A 23361-nucleotide genomic window follows, 5' to 3' on the forward strand; every position below is an offset into this window, starting at 1 on the left:
TGAGAACTCATCTCTTGACACCGTTTCATGACAAAACAGCACGCCCTAGATAGCTACTGCCCAGATTGTGATGTCTTGACGGCCGCGGTTTGCATCGGCGTACCATCCCCCCTCGTCGCCGACCTCTCGAGGCGCCTCTCGAGGCGGGCCCAGAACCCCGTGAGCCATTCGAGCGCGACGCCGCCGTACATGCCGCCGAGCGTCCAGAACAGGCCCTGGGACCCGTTGGCCCACCCGTCCGCCGCGCGGAGGGCGTACGCCGACGCGACGCCGAGGCCGACGACGGCCGCCGTGAAGGTGGCGGACCCGCGGCCGGGCCACAGGTCGGAGGCGGAGTCCAGGGCAAGGAAGAGCATGGGGATCTGGACGAAGACGAGGGCGACGTCGAGGGCGATGATGCCGTCGCCGAGGGCGGCGATGGCGGGCGGGCTGTGGCTTATGCTGCCGATCAGGAGCCAGCTGACGAGCGCTATCGCGAGGGCGGGGAGGAGGCCTCCGGCCCTGGGGCGTCGTTCGGGCCGGGCGGGGGTGGCGGAGGTGGTTTGTTGGTCGGGTGGTTGGTTCTGTTCAAGAGCGGGCGCGGTCGCCGGAGCGGGTGTGGTTGCCGGGGCGGGATCCGGCGGGGAGGCCATGCTTTAGAATTCGGAGCTGATGCGTGGTCTCAGTGAGGTGAGGAGCGAGGCCCATTGGGGCAGTGGGAGATGGAGGATGAATACGCTTGAGAGAGCACGCTGGGAGGGTGGAAACCACAGTCCCGGTGGAAAGCCTTCTCGCTCGTCTTTTATAACCCACCGCGGTTGGTATTGGCCGGCGGAGCCCGTCAGACCAGCCCAGTGGGCCGCCGACGGGGTAGACAGCCGCTTTGTTCGTATACTCGCGAGGGACGGACAGGGATCGGCTCCCCCGCAAAGCCGGGCGGAGGCGGCGGCCTCTCCGTGGACACCTAGGAAGAGCTGGGCCGCTTGGCTGCATGGAGGTTTCCAAGACATCGGGTGCCGAGAAGCGGGAGCCGCGTGCACCAGGCCCACTGCCCCCCCTACCGCTCCGTGACGCCGAATACAAGTCGAGTGTGTTGCGAGTGTCCAGGGATGGCTAGGTATTCATGACGACTGGCTCGAGCCTCCGGCCGTCTGCCGTGAGCGCTCGCGCGTAGAAATTCACAGGCTATCTGGCCCTGCAAAAGCACATATCGGTACACCGCCATGCATCTCGCCTTACCGCGCCCTTCCTTTAATCACTCTCATCATCCGTCTCGGCCTTCTTCTTCCTCCCTTTCACCGCCGCACCCTTCTTCGCCCCCCTAGTCCCCTTCTTCGCGTCCTTCTCCGCCTTGCGGTCGACCTGGTCCTGGATCTTGCTCCTCTCGCCCTCCCCCTTGCCCCGCAGCTCCTCCTCGAGCTCCTTGAACTCTTCGCCGTCGGCATCCATGCCAATTAGCCGCTCCAGCAGCTTGATCTCGTCCGCCCACACCTGCTTGTCCTCGACCGTCTTGCCGTTGTCGTCCTTGCGGTCGATGGGCGTCTCGAGGACCATGGGGAGGTCCTGGAAGGGCTCGTGGTTGACGAGCGTGTGAAAGGCGCGCAGGCCGAGAAAGCCCGTGCCGATGTTGGCGTGCAGGTCGCGATGCGAGGCGAAGGGGGCCTTGCTGTCGTTGACTGTGTCTTGTCAGTACAATCCTCGAGTCTCGAGGGGAACCGGGAGGCAGTGAGACTTACGATGGAATGCCTTGAGGTACTTGTTTCCGACAATCTCGTCAAACTCCTTCATCGTCTCGTGGAACTTGTCGGGCGTCCTCAGGTCGTAACCCGCCGCGAAGGCGTGGCAGGTGTCGATGCACACGCCGACCCGCTCCTTGTCCTCGACCTTGTCGATGATGTGCTTCAAGTCCTCGAACTTGGTGCCAATGACATTTCCCGCGCCAGCCATGTTCTCCAGGACCGTGATGACGTTTTTCGTCGCTTTGTGCGCCGTGTTCAGCTGCGCCGCGATGCGCCCGCACGCCTCCTCGCGCGAGGCGCCTCCCGTGTTCCCCGGGTGGAAGTTATACAGCTTGATCCCAAGCTGCTCGCACCGCTGGAGGTCATCAATGAAGCTCGTGTACGCCTGTTTCGCCTTGGCGGCATCTGCCTGGGCGAGATTGACAAGGTAGGAACCGTGGGGGAGGACGTGGGCGGCAGCGTCGTAGCCGTTGTCCTTTGCCAGAGAGACGAACTGCGTCTTCGCATCCGCTGCCAGCGGGGGGCTCTCCCACTTCCGCTGTGACTTGAGGAACAGCGCGAAGGCATTGGCGCCAATGTTGAGGGCGTTTTGGATAGAGTTTTGCACACCTGGAATATTCAAGCATTAGTCCGAAAGGGCCCATGACGACGGGCCGGGTAACGCACCACCAGCACCGCTCACATGAGCACCAATGTACATCGCCTTCTTCAACGAAGAAACTGCCGTCCGATCCGCCAGAGGCATATCGTCCTCCTTCTTCGCCTTGCCCTTGGCCGCGGTCTTCCTCTTCTTGGCGGGCTTCTCCTCGTCCTTCTCGGCGCAGCTGCCGCAGCTCTCGTGCTCTTCGTCCGACGCGGCCTTGCGCTTGGCGACTGGTTTCTTAGCAGCTGTTCTCTTTGTCTGAGTGGCAGCGATAGATGTGCTCGTTCCGTTCGTCCTCGTGGCCGTTGTCGTCGTCTCTTCGACCTTGGTCTCGACAACAGCTTGCGCTTTTCTGCGGGCAGACGTGCGGGGAGGCATTTTCCGACTTGTCACAAGTCGTACAGATTATGAACGATTATCAGAGCCCAATGATATATTCCTTTCAGAGAAAAAGGGCAGCTTGGAGGCGAAACGGAAGCAGTGGGCTGGGAAAAGTAAAGAACTGTCGTTGTGCTAAGCGCGTCAAGGTTCGCGCGTCTTGCTTTGCGCGAGATCAGGTGACTTTAATTGAGATTCCAATTCTGGAAGGCAACTTAGGTAGCTTGCTACAGGGGGTCTGTGCGTGCTGTAGCTCCAGCCTCAGCTTGAGCCCTACGACTTCTTGGCGTTTAGACAAAGTTGATCGGCCTGCAATCCAGCCAGATGGTTTCAGGAATTCAGATGAGATCGAGTGCTTTAGATTTGTCATCTGCATATCAATCGATGCTTATACAGTTGCTTGGTGCTTGTCCAGTCTTCCAACCCCTTTTTCCATCTAGTCCTTCCGACGCCAGATCCAACCATCATTCCGTCGCGAGGGAGACAAAGCAAAAATACCAAACTTGCCCGCCCCAGAAATGGATACATAAGAAAATAAACATTTGGTGTAGAATCGTCGAGATGTCGCTTAGGCAATGAACTGAAGCTCGGCCTTTCGCTCGGGCGCGAACTGATCTTTGTAGGTGTCCCAAATCGTCTGCAACTCAGCTACGTACAGGCCGTGGTACCGGTCGATCTCTTCCTGCGAGGGTTGAGCGGTAGGGGATGTCGTCATCTTGATAGGCTTGCCCACAACGATGTTCAAGGGTCTGCGGTAAGGCATCATGCCCACGTCGTAGTTGAGAATGCCCCGTCCGTGCAGAGCTGGGAGAGTAAACTTGAAAACGCGGAGCACAAACATCTGAAAGTTGTGCACCCAGGGGTGAGTCCTCGGGCTAAGCTGGTCGTAGAGGTCATTCTCGCCGAAGCCCAGGACAGGCACGAGGTCGGCCCCGGTCCGCAGAGCCATCTTGATGAAGCCTTTGCGACCCTTGAGAATCAGCCTGAGGGTACCGGGCTGAGCCTCCAGCGACTCTCTGGCACCACCGACGACGATGGTCACGGCCCGACCCATTCCCTCTCCGTTCGTGCCGCCCTTGCTCATCGTGTTCCAGATCGATTCCTTAGACACCGATCGGACACCCATGAACAAGATGTAGTCGCGGTAAAAGGGGATTCGGAAGTTGTTGTCAAGAGTCAACAAGGAGTTGGTGATACCGGGAAATTTCTCTGCAAAGCCGAGCGCGTTCGTAGCAAACGCAGCAAAAGCGCCGTGCGAGATGATTCCATGAGGGTGGTAACCAAAGATGTACTTCCGAGTGGGCGGCAGATCATGCGTCTTGTGAAGCTCGGCGGGATAGTACTCTGCGAAAAACTTCCAGATGGGAAGCGAACGGAGCCACTCTGAACGGTAAGTCAGGTTGCCATTTGAGGCGACACTGGACAGCGAGAGGTGGATAAGATAAGGAACCAGCAAGGGCCAGGTAAAAGGAATCGCCGCGAGGAAGAAGAATACCGAGACGAATGTGAGGATGGACAGTCCGTGGAACAACACAGCGCCCGTCTGGAGGCGACGTTGGAAGGGAACCTGGAGAGGAGCAAAGCGGACGCCGCCGGCCTTTAATCCAAAGCGATGGCTGTTCCTGCGGCCATGGGCTGCCAGAGTGATACGCGGGTAGCTGTCGTCGCTCATGGCCTTTACACTTGTGGAATCGGACCTGTCGACATCGAATCCGTCGACAAGAGTCTCGTCGGCAGTTCCTTCGCTTCCAAAGCCCTTCTCAGCATCCGCGGCATGGTCGTTGCCCTCGGACTCCCCCGCTCTGCTGCCACTGCTCCTCGCAGCAGAAGGTGACCGTCGATGTTGTCTAGTCTGGTTGTTCGTGGTGTCGTCTAGGCCCTGAAGAGGAAGCCTGTTAGCAAACAATCTACTGCGAAGGGTTATTTTCGACCTACAGTAGCACTGTGCTCATTGCCGGACTCCTGCCTCTCAGCGGGAGGCCGCTGGCTGTCGTCGGCCGCGGGCTTTGGTGGCCCAAGCTCCGGAGCTTCTGCTACGACATTAATCTTGCTGTTCCCGGACTCAACTGACTGCGAAGCGAGCTGAGGATTGCTGAACTTGTTGACGGGCTGCCTCTTGGATGGCGACTTGGACCGGGCTGAGCTCTTCTTGCGAGGCATGGTTGCAGATCTTGCTATTGCAGGCGGCTCTTGTTTCGATATCGACGACCGGAATCCAGCGCTCGTTCAAAGAAAGGGGATGTGGAGAGAGGTGCGGAGAAGGATGAGGTTTATGTAGGGTGTCTCGTACCTGGAATGACGGTGACTTTGGGCCCGTCCCCAAAGCTAGACATGGCTGCGTCGGCGTCGGATGGCGGCAGGGCCGGACCTCGGACGAGCGTGCGGCGTGGGCGTAAGCTGAGCGGGCCTGCGAAGTGACGAGTGTCCCCTTTGCGAGCGAAAGCCCCACGGCCTGGATTCAGCAAAAGAGCGGTGGTTAGACCAGCGGTGATCGGAAACTTTGGGCGCACAGGGTCCAAAGTCTATGAGGGAGCGGGCGGAGGAATGCACAAAGAAAAGGGCGGAAAGGCTGTTTTTGGTGGCAGCAGCCCGATGTTGCGAAACGAGGGAAGGTTGGTGCTGGTGCTGGTGCGGTGCGGTGCGGTGCGGTACGCTGGATGCAGACGGGGGAGGGACGTGGAAGGGCGGCAGCTAGCGGCTCACCCCCCCGGAGCTAACTGCCAATGACGATGACGTGAGGGTCCACATGCCGAGATGCGGCTGCAGTCTACGGCCGCCCCCTGAGCGCTGGAGCTTCCCCCTTTTGCACAATCACTGCGTAATGTGCACGCCTTGCATAACATCCGCTTTGCAGATAACAACAGGCCCAGTCATCTCGATTCTCGAGTGGTGAGCTTCCAATTTGCATGTGATTGACTGATTGGTACACTTGCTCCGGCTCCTGAGAGCTACCAATTAGAAGTCGGTTAACATCAATGCTGTCAGCGTCAACCTGACTTGTTTTCCACTGCAAGCCTCGATATTCCCAACAGCATCGAAGTACCTTGCATGCACGAATCAAACTCGGCTATTGCACTAACTCCAAGGGCGATCCGGACGCAAGCTGTCTTAGAAGTAGCGTCGTTGAGCTGTTGGTCTGAGACCTGCCTAGCTAGGCCCCTAGGGCACGATTCAGAATTAATTCAGAACAAGGGCGTCCGCTTCCACTTCCCTGAAAGTCCTGCCGTGGCTAACATGGCCAGAGCTTCTCCGTTATCCTAAACACTACCTAGCAAGCCGTGACCTCAAGGTGGGGTTTTACAGCGTAGACAGAGACATACGAGCACTGAAGATGTTAGGGGCCGTCTTGATAGGGTCCCAGGCATTTTGCCAGCCAGCATCCGGCCTATGCCAAGCAACCTCTACTGTCGAGGGATCGCTCGAGCGGCAAGGGACGCACGCGACATCAAAACCAACCGAGCCGCCAACCCGTGCCTGACCCTGACACCAAAGGACAGGACACGCCCTACTTCTGGAGCTAGTTAACGCTGCGAGGAGACCTTCATGATGAACCCAGACTCTATGAGTTGCTGTTTTCATCTCTTGGCGGACAAGTGCAATGGCGTTGCGAAACTCGCTCTAGTTGCTTCGCACTGTACTCATAGGTGATGCCCCCGTGGAGCTACACAGTCAATGCGGGGAATTAAAACTGTCTTTTCACCAATGCGAATTGCCCCTCATCATTCGACTCAAATTTTCCAATGCGATGAACTAACCCCACCATCATCCCCCTCACCCCGCCGACGTCACAAATTCCAAGTCAACACTTATCCTGATCCGCCAGCATATTGCGATCGATACTCTGGTCCAAAGATCCCAACATGGCAAAGGCTAAGAAGGGGAAGAATGACGAGAAGGCGGCCAAGCTAGTACGTCCACCATTGCCGCCTATCCCACCACCGTCATATTCCTAACTAGCCATGGAGTAGGCTGCAAAGAAGCAGAAGCAGGCCAGCAAGGGTGAGAAGAAGGCCAAGACCAAAACTGCGAAGCTCGAGGGCAGCGATGCCGAGGACGTCGACCTCGAGCAAGTTCTCGAGGAGTACAGGAAGCAGCAGGAACAGTTCCTCAAAGTCACTGAGACTGTGTGCGAGGGACCGCCCAAGGCCCGCTCCGCTTCCACCATCATGGCCTCGCCCTGTGACCGCAACAACCTGCTCCTGTTTGGTGGCGAGTACTTCAACGGCGCATTGGCACATTTCTTCAACGACCTGCACATCTACTACATCGACCGAGATGAGTGGAGGTGCGTGACATCTCCAAACGCCCCGTTGCCGCGTTCTGGACATGCGTGGACGAGGGCGTCGAACCCAAACCACGTGTATCTTTTTGGTGGGGAGTTCTCGTCTCCAAAGCAGGGAACATTTCATCATTACTCGGACTTTTGGCGGCTGGAGCCCGCCACGAGGGAGTGGACGAAGATCGAGTGCAAGGGCAAGACGCCCCCGGCAAGGAGTGGCCATCGCATGACCTACTGGAAACAGTACATCATCTTGTTTGGTGGCTTCCAAGACACTTCGAACCAGACCAAGTATCTGGCCGACTTGTGGATCTTTGATACCCAGAACTTTTCGTGGTACAGCCCGACGCTGCCTCCGGCGCAACTCAAACCCGACGCCCGATCTTCCTTCACTTTCCTTCCTCACGAGCAAGGCACCGTCTTGTATGGAGGCTACTCTAGAGTCAAGGCCACCGTGGCGGCCAACAAGCAGGCCAGGGGCTCGGCTCAAGGATCAAGGAACATCTTGAAGCCGATGGTGCACGATGACTGTTTCTTCCTCAGGATGTCTCTGCCAGCCGACGGATCACCTCCCAACGCACCCCCCGTCGTTCGCTGGGAGAGACGCAAGAAACCTGCCAACGCCCCCAGCCCTAAGCGTGCGGGTGCTACCATGGCCTGGCACAAGGGGCGTGGCATCTTGTTCGGAGGTGTGCACGACGTGGAAGACAGCGAAGAAGGCATGGACAGCGAGTTCTTCAGGGAGCTTTTCGCGTGGAACATTGAACGGAACCGCTTCTTCCCGCTGGTCCTCCGCAAAGCTCGCCAGCAGAAGAAGGCCAACCCGGCTGAACAGCGCGGCGGTCGTCGTGCGCGAGCCCAAGATCGTGAGGATGAGCTCCTCCGCCAGTTGGCTGCTCTGGAAACGGGCAAGTCCTTGGAGGATGCCGACGATATGGAGCTGGAGAAGAAGGAGGAGGAGCCCCAAGAGGACGCAAAGCCCCTGAGGGACATGCCGATGACGATGGAGCTGCCGCACCAACGATTCAACGCGCAGTTGGCCGTGCAAGACGATGTTTTGTACATCTACGGCGGCACGTTTGAGGCGAAGGATCGCGAGTTCACATTCGATGACCTCTACGCGGTTGATCTCGGTAAAATGGATGGCTGCAAGGAGATTTTCAACAGGCCCGTTGATGACTGGGTCGTAAGTCAGATGGCACTGAATATGTTTTCATATCGCTTACAATGCTGCAGGAATCCGAAGACGAGGATGACGACGACGATGATGATGATGAAGACGAAGATGATGAAGACGAAGACGATGAGGAAGATGTCGAAATGGAGGAGGAAGACAGGAAGCAGTTCTACAACACGCCGAGTAAGCGCAAGAAGAAGCAAGGTGACGAGGATTCCGTTGCCGGCTCTGAGACGACCGCGGCTTCAGCTTCGACTGTGTCCACGAGCGTCACCGAGGACGATGACACAGAGGCGGAGGCGACTGTGGACGACGGTCTTCCGCACCCAAGAGTGAGTCTCAACCGTGTGTTTACGGACCATAACCCATGCTGACAATGGTGCAGCCCTTCGAGTCCAGACGCGACTTCTTCGTACGCACCACGAACGAGTGGCAGGAGATCCTCATGACCAACCTTCGCTGGAAGAACATCCAGCCGGAGACGATGGCCATTAAGGAGATCAAGGCCAAGGCTTTCGAGCTCAGCGAGGAGAAGTGGTGGGACTGCAGGGAGGAGATCACGGCATTGGAAGAGGAGCAAGAGGCTGCCGGCATCACGGAGGTTGTGTCGCTCGCGGAAAGAGGCGATGCCAGTGCCGCTGGTGGAGCGAGAAGACGTTAAGATACATAACGAGGTGTTTATTGAGAGAGTGGCGAACATACCGAGTACATACATCCCTACATCTGGTCTGTCTTGGCCCAAAAGTTGGATAAACACAGTGTGCAAATATAGATGCAATTAGGCAGCCGGCCCTGAGAACGCAGCTGCCTCACCAACAGAAACCCTCATCAGAGACCTTTGAAGTGGGGCACGTGACTGCGCGTCAATCCGCTCCGTCGTTTTGCCCCCTCGACACGCTCCAGGCTCCGAAACAACTCTTCTTTCTGCCAGGTCGCGAAAGAGACACCCTCCAGAAAAGGTCAACGGAAATCTCGCCAAATTCCAAAAATCCGTGTCGGCCAGTCTCAGGAAACCGTCCTGTCGTTTTGCATCTCAGGCTCATCATGCCGATCGGCATTCAGCGGCTCAATGCGAAACGCTCGCACCCGAACGACCGGATTATCTTCATCAAGCCTTTGAAAGGCCGAGATGAGAAGACGGCCCAGGATTTTCTTGAAAGAATAGCAGCACAATGCTGTGAGCCACTTGGTCACACGCCAAGCATGGAGCCCAGCTGACCACAAGTTCAGTGCCGATCATGAAAGAGCACCACCTGTCGGTGATGTCTCTCGAGGAGTACGAGCCGAATCGGGAATTCGTCGGCAGAAACTTCAACGCTGGTGAAATCATACAGCTGGTGCTCAAATCGCGATCAGGGCGGTGGCTGCCGTTCGAGTACGTTCAAATGGTCATGATGCACGAGTGAGTATGCGCTGGCGACTTCGGAGGAAGCTCTCACGCTGACCGGAGAAGACTGGCGCACTGCAAGCAAATGAACCATTCCCGAGCCTTCTGGGCCGTGAGGAATCAGTACGCAGATTTGATGCGAGGGCTGTGGCAGCGAGGATACTCCGGCGAAGGGATCTGGGGCCGCGGAGCTCAACTAGGGACGGGACAGTTCCAGAACAACGTCGCGCTGCCCGGAGAGCCGCTTCCAGAGCACCTCTGCGGCGGTACATATCGATCTCGCGGCCGCAAACGTAAGATCAAGCCTAAGCTGTCCTACAAGGAGCAAAAGGAGCGTCGAATTTTCAAGAAGTTTGGTGCCAACGGCGTTGCGCTTGGCGCGGATGAGGAGACGAAGGTCAAGCTGGAGGGCGGCAAGCGCACGCAGGCAAAACCTCGTGTGGCCGGCAGCGCTCGAGGGCGTGAGTTGCGGGCGGCGGCGGCGCTGGCACGGTTCGACAAGGTCAAGGAGGAGCCCGAAGATGAAATCAAATTCGAGGTCAAGGACGAGGATGACAGCGGCGAAAGCGAATACGAAGACGACCCGGCAGACGTCAAGAACGAAGATGCGATCGACATTGATGGAAAGCCAATCACTGATGGCAAAGGCCGTGGGATGATCAAGGTTTGCGAGGACGAGAATCCGGACGATCAGGATGCTCAGAACGAGCTTCAAGAGCTGCGCAATTCGGTTCAGCGATGGCGGCAGACGCATCTTAATTTCAAGCGCGAAAACGACTCCGCTGAGATGACTGCGTCACGGAATCGATCGAGACAGCCGGAGGAACCGACCTCTCACGCACCAAGGCAGGTTGTACAGCCCCGAGTCAAGATCAAGAAGGAGGAAGATGATGCCGATGGCGAGGAGCCAATTCTAAATACCGCCAGTGCAATCCCCACAATCAAGAGAGAGGCAGAAGATGCGCACCGGCTACCTTCATCTTACCGTCTGATCTCGCCGAACAGCGCGGCATCCCCGTCTGATAAGGATGGGGCGACACAGCCTGTCACAACGTCGATAACAAGGGCACCGGGGTCTGCTGAGGTGTGTGGAATTTGTTCCTTTGCCAACCCGGTCCTGTCGATAACTTGCACCATGTGCTCGCATGTGTTGGACCCGGCAAGCGTGCCGAACGCCTGGCGATGTCGGAGCACCGCGTGTCAAGGCAGCGAGTACCTCAACCCGGGCGACTTTGGAGTTTGCGGAGTGTGCGGGCAGAGCAAAAAGCAAGGCCGGAGGTGACACAAGGAACTCTGGTGGGACGAGACTCATGACAAATGACGAATGGCAAATTGCACAGGGCGGGACTGGCGGAGGACAATGAGCATCGTGCTACCTACTGTACGGCACGTTGTGCTCCTCGGTTGTGGAGACTTTGGAAGATTGCACGAAATCCTCGAGATCAGGGGGGCAGGTTAGGAAAGAAAAGGATCACGAGCTTGTGAGGCAATGGGCGCCTTTAATATCGAGATACTATCCGTGCCCTGCAAACCGACCAAGGAAACGAATGGGCCCTAGAGCTCATTCTCGGCGGGGCGCCGGGCATTCAGCCCCGTGTGAACAATCGGTCGGTTTCCTGTTCTTTTTAAGAAACAAAATCCCCTTTAGGCTTTTTGGTGCGAATGACAATACCCTCCCACGACCAACTTACCGAATGAATACGGTCCATTTAGGTTTGCACGCCAACTCGTCGAGTAAAGTTTTGCGAGCGGGTTCGTCTAGTGTGTCAGTAAACGGACGGCAAACATGGCAGGGAGGCAGGGAGGCAGGGAGGCAGGGAGGGAGGGAGGGCAATGAAGACGAAACATGGAGGTGGGCAGGCCTGGCAAGGCAAAAGCCGACCGACGGGGCCACCGGGGCCATCCGTTGATTCGGGTCAGCGGCCAGCGTGCGGACTCGCCTACCCTTTTGTCCTTCAACGAGCCCCCCCGGTAGGTGTTTGTGTCATGGGCCCATGAGTAATCGGCCGCCAAACGAGAGAATTGCAAATCGGAGCAAACACTTCCCTGGCTGGCAATCAAGTCCTTTTTACGAACACTAGGTTGTCGAATGAAGACAGACAACAGATCAGCACAAGAGGGCCAAGCTGGGTTTGGTTCGGCGGGGGTCAGAGATGGATTGCACTCTGTGGCTATTATCGGGGCTGTTATACCCCGCAGCGCATCCTATTAACCGGCAGTGGCTGATCATGAGGTTGTAGATACAGAGAGAACCCTCGGCAGTAAACAAATAAAAGGGATGGGTTGTGCTCCCTGTGGTCCAAGTAGCACAGGGAGGGGGAGGTGGGAAGGAGAGACAGCCAAATATCAACATGTTGAAACTCCCGCACTCGGCAATCGAGAGCCCGGTGCCTACATCGCACAACATCTTGGTCGAACCGAGCAAACAGAGGAAGAGAGGCCACATCGTCCAGGAAGCCCAAAGCGGCAGGCGGTAGTCGGCAGGCGGCCGGAGCAGCAGCACGACTGCGGTAGGTGGTATCCGCCGCCGGGTGGAGACACGGGAATACCGGGATGGAGAACCTCCCCCCTTCCCTCCCCACTCTTCAAGTTTCAGAAGGCTTAAAATGGTACGGTATCATCTGAACCGATGCCCGAGGCCAGCAGCGTAAGGTGTGCCGTCACCCAACGAAAGGGGCCCCCCCCGAAACAGCACGGCGCACCTGTAGTACAGTAACTAGCTACCTACAGTAGGTAGGTACCTGTGTAAGTGGTATTGGTGCATTCACACATGCGGTGGCGCTGGGCCGGCTGGCTGGCCCCGTTTCACTTTGCGACTCCGGACGACGGCCGTCGAGTCGATTGGACGAGTGCCAAGGGATCACCAAAACTTGCTCCTACCTACCCAATTCATCCCTCCGCCCACCCATCATCCTCTGCTCTGAGCCGCTGCCCGGGCTGGTCCTTTTCTCGTCGCTCCTGCGCAGTGAACGTCCTCTGACATGCGGGCCTCCTTGGCCCGGACTCGCGAGGGAGTCGACTTCCACCTGGCCTTTCACGCAGCGTTCGATCAGCCTCTTGGCTGCGTCCATCGCCATCTCCGCGCCGCTTCTGGTGGTGGTGGTGCTATCGCCGTGTCGTGCTGCAACCCCTGGCAAACCTGGCGCCCTGGATGATGATGTATCGAACCTCGTGCGCCCCAGCGGTGCCCCGAAGAGTCACAACCGGCGATCCGAGAGCGGGAACGGCCACGCCCCTTGCCCCGGGGGAGCCTGGCAGGGCCTGGCAGAGACGCCTGTCCCCCCTAAGATCAGTGATCACAGCCATCCTTCTGGACAGCAGCACTTTGGCCAATCTTCACATATCGCGAACACCCCAACGGTAGTAGTGTAAAAGAGGTTGATGAGGAATGACCCCGATAACGAGCAGACGGGCCTGCAGCCAGTCCCCCCCCCTCTTCCGCCTAGGTAGTAGACACCACTAGTAAATGTGGGCTGGATGTGAAGCTGCCAGCCCAAGCCACACGGCAACGCGCTCATCACCCTGGCGCCGGGGCTCCAATCAATCGGATTTTCTTCTTCTTCTTCTTCGCTGCGGCAAGGGCGTCGTGGTGATCCTCGCGCGGTTCATTCGAATACCGTCCCCTCCTGAGCCTTGGGCCTGGGGCCTTGACTGGGCCGGAAGCAGCTACTTCAGAAACCCGGGAAGGAAAGAGAAGAAAAAAAAAAGGGAATAGGAAAAAAGTGGACGGCGCGTGCCAAGTTGCAACGCGACAGACGTTGATGTTATGGCGAGACTCCATTCCCTTGAGAAGGAAAAGTCTCCACCCATCCTCATTGCGACATGGGGAAGCCGGCTCTTGAGCTTGGGACTGGGGACTGGGGTTGAGGTTGAGGGCCGGGGTTTGGTGGACGGCCTGGGTGTTTGGTCTACTCAGCCCAAGTTGTGCGCGCGGGAAGGATTCAGTAGAAGACGACGTCTGTGAAACTACTTAGTGGCTTGTCCCCGTCCTCCACTATGAGAGCTTCCGACTTCTGGGTCTCCTCCTCTCTCTTCTCTCTCTCTCTGTCTCTCTCTCTCTCTCTTTCAGCTTTGATTAGTTGATTGTTTCTTTCCACGTTCTTTCTCAAAACAGAAAAAACACGCAGACAAGTCGAGCTCTTGACCGTCTGTCGCCTTCTTTCTCTTCTCCAACCCCTTGACGATCTGTGATCTGTTCCATTCTTTCTCCCTAGAGGACTCGCCGTTCTTACACGACAACGCGCCCCCCCCCCAACCTCACGATTTTACATTTTTGAATCATTCTCTCTCTCCCTCGACATTCCTCGCTTTTCGATTGATCCGTATATCTGAACAATTTTCCAAAGCGAATCTTGAAACGAGACTCACCAGCCGAGAAACCGAGTCTGACTTACACACGCACGAAACATAAGAGACCAAAAGACCCCCCAAACCGGCTGTCAACCAAAAAAAAAAAGACCATGTTCTCCATGCTCGTCCAGACCCTCCTCGTTCTCCTCGCCGCCACCACGGCCCTTGCGGCCCCGGCCGGCCGGAATCACAAGTGGCCCCGCTTCACCGTCCCCCAGCAGCACTTCGAGGTTCTCAGCATGCGCAGCCAGGAGCCCGTGAACCCGGCCGCCATGCTGGAGGCGACCTGTATCGACCGCAATGCGTACGTCCTGACCACCCGTTTACAAACACACATACACACATAGACACCCATTCTCCTCATGACCCTCTCCCGTTGCTCTCCGTCGCTAACACGCACACGCACGCACAGCCACATCGTCTTTCACGACCAGAACGCCGCCGAGCTGGCCATCTGCGGCGGCATCTCGGGCGACGTCGCCGCGTGCCGGGGCAGCCCCGCCACGACCGTAGGACAGGCCGGCTCCGCGCGCTTCACCCTCCGGCCTACCGTCGCAGGCGCGTCCCTGACCATCGCCAAGGCCCGGTGGGAGCAGTGCGTCCGCGCCGCCCGCGACAAGTGCCCGACCGGCAGCGTCCGCGCCGTGTGCGCCGGCGGCGCGACGACCGGGGACGTCGAGTTCACGCTCGAGAACGCGCAGAACGCGCAGAGCGGCGCCGAGCTGTGACGAGGGGACGGCATGGGAAGGCGGTGGACGTGGGGTTGCGGGACACTTTGTTAGTGTGATGAGAGTAGTAGTGTTTTCTTGTGTTTCTATTTTCTTCTCCGAAAGAGGCTCCCATGACTAAGGAAGATATCTTTTTTGGCATATATCTGCGCCAGGTTTTGATGCGTGGGTCTTTTCGGGCTAGGTTCGGGATCGGTCGTTTTTTCACGAAGGTCGAATCTCTTCCCCTCCCCCAGGCATTGTATATACTACCAGGGATGCATCGGGCATGCTGTAGCTGTATAGACAGACATCCTTCGTGGAAACCTGGTTCACGAATCCAGAAAGCGGAAGGGCCTCCTTGGCCTTCCAAACCGAACCCCTTTCTCCCGTCCGTAACATAAATATCATTGGGGTATCATAAAACGCCTTTCAATGTGCATATTCTCTCCGCACAAACTCCCAAGTGTCAATAAATCCCACACCCACCCGCTCTCGCCCCACGACTTCCAAAGCCAGTGGACCACACCTCCCCCCCCCTTTACATACCGTACCGGGTGAAACACTCCTCGCGGTGCGTCTCGAGGCAGTCGAGCGCGCACACCCTCGTCCCGCACTTCATACACCGGACGCGGCCCCAGTACCCGCACACCTCGCAGAACGTCCGGACGGGATACCGCGCGACGTCTTCGTCGCCCGGCTCGGCGCGCGCGTCCCAGAAACTCAGCATCGGGCGCGACAGCAGCCAGCGCAGCTCCTCGTCCGTCGGCATGTCGGGCACGCGCGACGCGAGGAGCGGGTCGTCGTCGCCCGGGTGCGGCGCGGGGACGTGGCCTTTGTAGGGGGCCAGCACGGGGCCAGTCGGGTCCTCCCCGCTCGCCGCCGCGGGCGTGTTGTCTCCTCCGCCGGCGCCGGCGGCAGGGGGCGCAGGGGTCATCTCAACGTCCGAGGGCTCGGCGGGGGTTGGCGGCGCGGGCCTAGGGGTCGACGTCTTGGAGCGCTTCGCGGCGTTGCGTTTAGTGTGCTGATTCGGGTGCGGCGGCTTGTTGGCGGGCCGCGGGGTGTGCTGGTTGGGGTGCGGCGTCGGGGTGTGCTCGGCGTGGGAGAGTTGGGCGAGGTAGTCGTCAACATGGTTGTGGAACGTCTTTTGGGACTGGAGGATCTTGCGGACGTTGGGGGTGCTCTTGTTCTGGCCTAGACGTGTGTTTGCGTCAGTCCGTTGCCCCATGCGATGACATTTTCAGTGGCACGGAAAGGGGTGCACACTCACCCCTAGACCCCTTGGCCGGGATGGGGATTGATGCGTCGCGGCCGCCGTCGCGGTCGAGCTGCTCGAGCTCCTTACGGATCTTGGCCTCCTGGCGCACAGTGAGGTCCGAGGCGGAGGGGTTCGCCTTGTTGCGGGCGGCGCGCTTGCGGTTCGCGGGCTGGAGCGCCGCGGTGGCCGGGTTGACACCCGTGTCGGGGACGTAGGCCCATCCCGGGGCGGAGGTCACCTTTGTGTTGGCGAGCTCGTAGACTCCAAAGTTGTTCATTTTGGAAAGGGAGGGGGAGGTTTTGTTGTGAAAGGGAAGAAGACTGAGTTCGGGGTGGTTCTCCGGTCGAGACCTTCTCTCAGCTCGGAACTTTTTCCTCTGGCGAATCAGAGAGGCCGACGTTGAATGGGCGGTTTTGGACCAATCGGGTTGGGCTGGTTACTGCCCTGCGTCAGCCGGGGCAAAGCTCTCGGAGGGATGATGTAAGTCAGGGCCTTAGTGGTTCTGTCTCCCTACTAGTTGGCACCTTACTGAAGCTAACTCAAGGTTGAATTTGAATAATTTTCAGTATGAATTACTGTTCTGAATCCTACTGCAAAGCGCTCTTGACCAGAAAGCTCACATATCAGTTACATCGTCACCCCCCAGAAGCCGCGTGCCGGCAATTCCTGATAGCCGCATTCCCGAGCCCCCTTGACCTTCAGTGACCCCAGATATCCCCAGCACCCACATTGCTAGGTACCTGGGCCGCCCAGCTGCGAGCTTCTGACCAATGAGAGCCCGCCAATGGCGTCCCGGCTAATCCCGCCGGCGCTGACGGAGGGCGGTACCTGAGGTAATGCACGCCGTGGCGACGCCGCAAGAAACGACGTAACGAACGGGTGAGGAGGGACCTCCACTGGACTGCTGCCCTGGACGAGCTCTCCCCAAATTACCTTTGCCCGAGCACCGAACTTGGTCTACGCCAACCCCGTCCGTCCCATCCCATCACCATCACCACCACCACCACCACACAACAACAAGAAAGGCCGCTGTTTCCCCCTTTTACAACAAGCTGCGTAACGAACACCACTACTTCTCTCGGTCGGTTGCATTTAACTCCATTCCCAGCGAATAATTCTCTCCTCCGGCCACCCGAGCAGCTACCCCCCCCGATCGAAACACAAGATGGCCTCCCGCATCGCCGCCCGCGCCATCCCCCGCGCCTCCGGCCTCCCTCTCCGCGCCGCTCGCTCCTTCCAGACTTCCTCGCCCCTGCGCGACGCCGTCGCCGCTCCTCTCCCGGCTCGGAAACCCGTCGGCGCGTTCCGCGGAGGGTACGTTCCCCAAACACCCTCTCCCCCGATCCCCCCTCCCGATCGTCAATTGGGTCTCGTGAGGTCCTTCAGAGGCGGCCACACCGAAGATGGCTGTTGTTTTGCAGCCTCGCGAAGAGCCAAAAAAGAAGGATATCAGCTAACGCAATGACGCTGCAGTCTTTTCGGCTTCTTCCTCGGTAGCTCCCTTGCCGGCGCCGGCGTCTACTCGTACCTCCTCCAAGAATACAAGACCTCGAACGAGCTCCTGACGGAGGATATTTACGTGCGTTGTTGCTTTTGATTCACGTTTTCTCCCCGGCTGTCCTTGAGCTTCCTTAGCCCCACACCATCACGTTTTAGGCATCTGTTTCGCCAGGCAAACCATTTGTACTTCGTAGTGGACTGCTCTCAGGCGTGGTGGCCTTGTTCAATTCAGCATCACGTCCTTTCTACACCCTCTCACCACCCTCCCCGTCATGCCCGTCTACAAAATCCCACTTCGATTCCACAAAGCTAACCCCATTCGCGCCACAGGCACTCCAGGCCGCCGTCCAGCGCGTCAGCAACTACGTCCAGGTGTTGGAGGACAAGATGGATGCCATGGAACGCAAGAGGAAGTAAACGGGAACTTGAGACAGTTTGGGATGTGATGGCTCCCCCTCCTGGGGACGAGGGGGGGACGCCGTGGTGTAATGCGCGCGAGGAGATGAGGGCAAGACGAACAGCACAAACACACACAAAAAAGACCACAGCACAGCACACAATGGTCACGCACCGATTTTTATTCAAAGCATACCGCATGATTCCGTTCTGTGAGGCGCTTCTCCGATTCCCGAGGACGGGACCCTCTCTCTACGTCAGGCATTGTGGTCAGAGGGACGCGAGCAGGTTGTGCATACCGCGATGTAGTACAGATGTGACGCTAAGGAGAGCACAGTAACAATGTGCGCCTGTCCTAGCCCCCCCCCCCCCCCCCCCCCACGTGCTATCCGGCCCTGGGAATTGTGTTGGTGTCTGCGATACCCCGTTTGACCTAGTCCCATGCATGGATCCTCTTCGCCCACGATGTTCTATCGACTGGCGTCAAGGGCATGCCGCTCGTCCGTATGCGTGCCGGAACCTAGGAGAGCGGCGGTCGGTGGACACGGCCTCAACGAGCGAGCAACATCGGAGCCGGCGACGGACGGGGCTTCACGAGAAAGCATGCCGTTTTCACGAAATGACGGGAACCCTGTGCACCCACACGCACTCCCAACGTTCCAGCCGGTCGGTCACCAGCGTAAGCCATGATGATCTATAGATCCATCCCCTCATTGCCGCACCGCCAGAGGAGCAGCAGCATACGGCGTTCAGGAACCGTGTCTTCCGTCCCCCCCGGATGCGCCTTTCGCACCTTCGGACGACCCGTTCCTTTATAGTCAGCACTTGGGAGGGTTGGTGGTAGATGGCCGACAGGTGCCCGTCCCAACATTGTGCACAAAAACGTTTGAGCGACAAGTCCCAACCACAGTCCGGAAGCCACAGTCCAGATCTTCTAAGCGTGATGAAGACGTGAACAGACGTGATTAAGACAGACATAGCACTAGTGGTATACGTTCCAGAAAGACAAGAAACAAAAACCATACTCCCTCCCCCCACAGAGCCCCCAAAACGCCGCTCATCGTCAAGCCTTACATCAAAAAAAGGTTCATCCAAACCCCGGTCCTCACCTCCTCCCCCGGGCAAAGGCCTCGACCTTGCCCACGAGGCTCCTCAGCCCGACGCCCCTCTCACAGTTGCCCTCGAGCCAAGCCTCCATCCTCTCCCGGACGCCGCGCATGCCTCTGAGCACCGGCATCCGGGCGCCGTCCTCGGCGGCGACGTGCGCGCCCGGGTTGAGCAGCACGTCGAAGCACTCGGCCCAGATCTCCGTCTGCCAGTAGCGCTTCAGGCTCTCGCGGACGCGGTACCGGCGGCCGGAGGAGCCGATGCCGCCCTGGTCGCACCGGACCGTCTCGATGTATTTGCCGAAGAGCAGGCAGTACACGATGCCGGCGAGGCCGTGGTAGTCGATCTGCCACGTCCACGGGCGGCCCTCGCGCATCTCGGCGCAGTCCTGCGCGCTCGTCTTCCAGTCGGCCACGAAGCCGACGTCGGCCTCGAAGTTGCGCATGTCGATGCCGCGGCCAAAGTCGATGAGCGTCACGCCCCGCGCGCCCCACCCGTCGGAGCCGTCAGCGCTGTACTGCGCCGGCAGCGGCGGGTCGCTGGAGCCGCTGTCGAGGCGGAGCAGGCAGTTGTCCACTTTCAGGTCGCCGTGCAGGACGCTGCGGGCGTGCAGGGACTCGACAGTGCGGAAGAGCTCGATGGTGAAGAACATGGCCAGCTGCTCATCCATGACGCCGGACGGCTCGGCGCGGAAGAAGTTGACGACGTCGAGGAGACTTCCGTGGGGATGGTACGGGAGGAAGAGGAAGCCCTCGTCCTGGTACAGGTGGAATTCGTGGGCGTACGAGATGGAGGCGGCGGCGCGGTGCTGGGGACCCAAACGCGTGTGGGCGAGCCGCATCATGTGGAACTCCCACGGGGTCGGCGGGAGCTCCATCTTGAGCGCCTCCAAGGGGCTACGGTGGCTGACCGCAAACGCGCCCTTGCCCATGGCCACGACGCCGTCTTCGTCCTCGTCCTCCTGGTCGGCCGACGAGTTCTCGACAAGATAGACGGGGGCGAACGCGCCTGCGCCAAGTTCCTTGCGGATGGTGTACTGGGTGGCAATATCCGGAAACTCAACGGCGACGACGGCGCAGGCGTTGCTTGTCCTCTCCGAGCCGCCCTTGGTCGCCTTCGTCATGGCTTTGGCGAACTTTCGGATTTCGTTGCCTCTCTCGTACTTCTCGTCCCTGTGGTCGTAGAATCCGGGGTACGAACTCAACGAAGGCTGCATGTTGGCGAGGATCTCGTTCCTCACCGCCTCGTCAACCGGGTTGCATTGCAGCTCCTTAATGATGGGTCCTTTGGGGGGCGCCGGCTTCGTCGAGGCCGACTTGGGCTTGCCGAGGAGTGGCTGGGCGATCTTTACAGGTCGCACCTCGCTCAGGACTTCCCTGAGCGGACTGCTGCCGGGCTCCTCCGCGGAAGACTCCTCCTCGTCAATGGTCGACTCGACGTCGTCGCGGCACGGAGTTTCATACTTCGCCTTCCGTTCTGTAAACGCAAGAGAAGACTCGGTCCTCTCCGTGATGGGGGTCATGAAGGGGAGCCGATTGTTAGCCATCTCAACCGGATCCCTAAACGGCCGTGTTCTGGGCTCATAATCCTCAGGCGGTATCGGAACGAACATGGTCTTTGTCCTGGGCGGGTAGTCTTCGTCGTCGTCCTCGTCCTCCTCTTCCTCGCCCTGTTCGTCTCCAGACTCGCCGTCCTCCCCGGCTCCCGCCCGCTCATCGTACACGGGGCCGGACGTTTCGACGTAGTTCGGGTCCATCAGGCCAGAGACCTGAGTGTTGTTGACGTCGGCCTCCGTCGCATTCTCGTCGAGAACCGGGACGTGTTTGTTGGTTGAAAAGTCGGACCACTCGCTTACACTCTTCACGTCCGACGCATCTTCATCCGCCTCGTCCGCTTCATCCCCTTCGTCGGCGTCGTCATCCACGTCCACCTGACGGGTGACCATTGTGCTCTCTGCTTCGGTTGTGTAATCGCCGTCTGTCTCGTAGTCGTCGCTGTCATCGCTCTCTTCTTCTTCCGCATCGTCTTCGTCCGGGTGGGACTGAATGGGTTGGTTGAAAATCTCGTAAATTTCATCAGTCGCAGCCCGAGTGTGAATCGTCATCGTCGGCTCGGCTGTGTTTCTCTTCTTCATCTTTGGCCTGGACGGAGAGTCCAAGTTGGCCTTGACTGCTGGTGTGTCAGTGACGGACGGCCCGGTGCATAAGAGCGTTCGTCGACTTACTGATTTGGGTTTCGTTGACCTCCATCACCTTCTTCTTTTTACTTTTGCCTTCCTTCTTGTTAATAATGGCGCCATTCTCGTCCATCATGACGGTTTCCGTGTGAACGACCAGCTTCTCCCGCACCATCTGACCAAGGTCGTCCACCATTGAAGGCTCCGTATCCGCCATTTCAGGATCAGCCTCCTCTGCCAGCGGCTCGCTATCCCAGGACACATCCAGCCAGCCCCGGTTCATGGCCCAGACCTCCTCGAAACCAAGCTCTGAGCCGGGCTCATCCGGGGTAGGGTAGACAGCCTCGAGACTGACAAAGATGCGCTCCTTCTTGCCGCTGACAGGATTCACGACTATCTGATTCTTGGATGGCACAAGGGTGATATGGGACTTGGACATTTGAGCCCGCGCTGATCGCGACTGCTGTTGCGATTTTGACTGCAACTGAGACTGAAATACAAATAACGCCATAAAGCCATACATTAGTCCTATAATCATCAACATCTGGGCATTGGGAAGCGTAAGTGAAAGTGGTGCTTACCGTATCCCTGAAGATTGCCATCTTGGGAGCAGTGCTCTTCTTTCCTCCCGCCTTCAACGTCTCTCCCGCCCACGGCTTGGGCTCCATCACGTTCTCCTTCTTCCGGTCGCCTAGCGAGCCGATCGAGTCCCATCCCTTGGAGCTGGGTCCGCGCGAGGCCAGAGGCGGGGGCGCCGCGTCGGTGTCTGAGAAGATGGCCATCTTGGCCTTGCCCGGCTTGGGCGCGGCACCGCCAACGCCCGAGCTGGGGCGAGGTGCCTGGGGGTCTGCTGCGGCGGCGGCGGCAGCACGGGCAGCGGCGAAGGGGTCAACCTTGGCGGCCAGGGCAGGCCGGACGGTGGGGAGGGCCGGTGATGAAGGCGCCTCGGCGGCGTCTGGCTGGTCAGCGAGCCTCTGCTCGAACTCCTTGAACTTGCGAAGCAGGCGCTGGACGGGTCTCGCCTCGCGCTCGATGCCAAGCTTGTAGACCTCCTCCGCCTGGTTCCAGCGGCCGGCGCCCTCGAGCCAGGCTGCGTATTCTTCGTAGAAGAGGGCGAGTGTCTCTCCGATGTTGTGGCGCGAGAGGAAGAGAAAGGTTTCGCGGGGCGAATCAGAAAAGAATTGGATGTACAGGATCCAAATCTTGAGGTATCTGGGGTCGTTCTTGTATTGTGATGAGCCGATGAAGGTCTTGGTCGCGCGTTCTAGCAGAGTGTGCAGCTGAGACTGCGGCGTGGCTTGCGCCGAGGGGTATGTGTCCAGGGTCCAGCGCACATAGCGGTCGAAGATGTCGAGGGGGTCGTCCGACTCGGAGATGTTGCGGATCTCCTCCTCGTACTCGGCTCTGATGCAGTCGTGGACGTTCTTGGTGTCGGATGGCGTCGGGGTGTCCAGCTTGTGCAGGGGCGATGGCGAAAAGAGCTCGGCCAGCTTTTTGGCAGAGCGGCCGCTGGGCAGCGCCTGGATGTTTTCTTTCTGCGCCTCGATGATGTCGAAGTTGATGAGGTCGTCGGAGGCTGCCATGGTTGTTAGTACTGTCGCGGCGATTCGCCGTCGCGTCTCCAGGTAGAATGGTGCTGGAGTTGTGCGTCGAGGGCCGGTCGCTGTCTGGTTTGGGATGAGATGCAGCAGGTCAGGAAGTGAATTTGGGTGTGTTCAGGTGTTGTGGTCCATTGTTGATTATTGATAACCGATAACAGGTACAGGGCAGTCAGGAGGGGGGGGGGGGGGGCATGTGGGCTGTTGCTGTGGTAACGCTGAAGACGCTTATGTAATGGGACTCACCGACCACCGACCTCGGTGTGGCTACCCCACTTAGTACGGTTACCGGTTGGCCTGTACGGGTACGGTACTATCTAGGTATCACTGCTTGTTTGGACTCGATTGATCTTCACCTCACCACCCACCTACCGAATCCATGGCACGGCAGTTGGTGGCCATGGCGATAGCAAACCATAAAGCAAAAGGTACGAGGAAGAGTATTCATTGAATGCTACTCGTTTCCGACTATAGACAGACACAGTGGATTCTGTTCCCATGCTCACAACCGCCAAAATTTCAGCCACGTCCTGACCCTTGTGATTAAAGCGCCTAGGTAAATGTCCTTTCTTTGCGGACCTACTAGGCTGCCACCACCCAAAGCGTTGCTTAACTTTGTGGTACCATCAAGAAACTTTGTTATCTTACTTAGTTCCTAGACATAGGTGATCAACGGCCGGCCGCGGA

At 58.5% G+C, this 23361-nt stretch overlaps 9 protein-coding genes across 9 annotated transcripts; 4 read left to right on the plus strand and 5 right to left on the minus strand.

Annotated features, from left to right (window-relative positions):
- Nucleotides 1-53: 53 nt before the first annotated feature.
- CH63R_00854 (uncharacterized protein) lies at nt 54-632 on the minus strand (the record flags this gene model as incomplete). The annotated part of the gene is made up of 1 exon (XM_018295829.1): nt 54-632. One exon carries the CDS (start codon nt 630-632, stop codon nt 54-56), a length of 579 nt encoding a protein of 192 aa, XP_018164191.1.
- A 598-nt stretch (nt 633-1230) lies between these two features.
- On the minus strand, nt 1231-2739 carry CH63R_00855 (Apurinic endonuclease; the record flags this gene model as incomplete). Its single annotated transcript, XM_018295830.1, has 3 exons — nt 1231-1655; nt 1716-2327; nt 2385-2739. The coding sequence occupies 3 exons, from the start codon at nt 2737-2739 to the stop codon at nt 1231-1233; spliced, it is 1392 nt and encodes a 463-aa protein (XP_018164192.1).
- Nucleotides 2740-3307: 568 nt separating this feature from the next.
- CH63R_00856 (Diacylglycerol acyltransferase) lies at nt 3308-4899 on the minus strand (the record flags this gene model as incomplete). The annotated part of the gene is made up of 2 exons (XM_018295831.1): nt 3308-4618; nt 4675-4899. The coding sequence occupies 2 exons, from the start codon at nt 4897-4899 to the stop codon at nt 3308-3310; spliced, it is 1536 nt and encodes a 511-aa protein (XP_018164193.1).
- A 1700-nt stretch (nt 4900-6599) lies between these two features.
- Nucleotides 6600-8856, plus strand: CH63R_00857 (kelch domain-containing protein; the record flags this gene model as incomplete). Its single annotated transcript, XM_018295832.1, has 4 exons — nt 6600-6647; nt 6708-8204; nt 8255-8527; nt 8581-8856. The coding sequence occupies 4 exons, from the start codon at nt 6600-6602 to the stop codon at nt 8854-8856; spliced, it is 2094 nt and encodes a 697-aa protein (XP_018164194.1).
- A 577-nt stretch (nt 8857-9433) lies between these two features.
- CH63R_00858 (WLM domain-containing protein) lies at nt 9434-10864 on the plus strand (the record flags this gene model as incomplete). Its single annotated transcript, XM_018295833.1, has 2 exons — nt 9434-9597; nt 9649-10864. 2 exons carry the CDS (start codon nt 9434-9436, stop codon nt 10862-10864), a joined length of 1380 nt encoding a protein of 459 aa, XP_018164195.1.
- Nucleotides 10865-14042: 3178 nt separating this feature from the next.
- On the plus strand, nt 14043-14660 carry CH63R_00859 (uncharacterized protein; the record flags this gene model as incomplete). Its single annotated transcript, XM_018295834.1, has 2 exons — nt 14043-14236; nt 14345-14660. 2 exons carry the CDS (start codon nt 14043-14045, stop codon nt 14658-14660), a joined length of 510 nt encoding a protein of 169 aa, XP_018164196.1.
- A 520-nt stretch (nt 14661-15180) lies between these two features.
- On the minus strand, nt 15181-16174 carry CH63R_00860 (HIT zinc finger; the record flags this gene model as incomplete). Its single annotated transcript, XM_018295835.1, has 2 exons — nt 15181-15833; nt 15910-16174. The coding sequence occupies 2 exons, from the start codon at nt 16172-16174 to the stop codon at nt 15181-15183; spliced, it is 918 nt and encodes a 305-aa protein (XP_018164197.1).
- An 888-nt stretch (nt 16175-17062) lies between these two features.
- Nucleotides 17063-17814, plus strand: CH63R_00861 (uncharacterized protein; the record flags this gene model as incomplete). The annotated part of the gene is made up of 3 exons (XM_018295836.1): nt 17063-17211; nt 17371-17476; nt 17728-17814. The coding sequence occupies 3 exons, from the start codon at nt 17063-17065 to the stop codon at nt 17812-17814; spliced, it is 342 nt and encodes a 113-aa protein (XP_018164198.1).
- A 1084-nt stretch (nt 17815-18898) lies between these two features.
- CH63R_00862 (Checkpoint protein kinase) lies at nt 18899-22659 on the minus strand (the record flags this gene model as incomplete). Its single annotated transcript, XM_018295837.1, has 3 exons — nt 18899-21069; nt 21125-21554; nt 21658-22659. The coding sequence occupies 3 exons, from the start codon at nt 22657-22659 to the stop codon at nt 18899-18901; spliced, it is 3603 nt and encodes a 1200-aa protein (XP_018164199.1).
- Nucleotides 22660-23361: the final 702 nt, after the last annotated feature.

This window comes from Colletotrichum higginsianum, chromosome 1, assembly GCF_001672515.1.
Source record: "Colletotrichum higginsianum IMI 349063 chromosome 1, whole genome shotgun sequence".
Taxonomy (NCBI): domain Eukaryota; kingdom Fungi; phylum Ascomycota; class Sordariomycetes; order Glomerellales; family Glomerellaceae; genus Colletotrichum; species Colletotrichum higginsianum.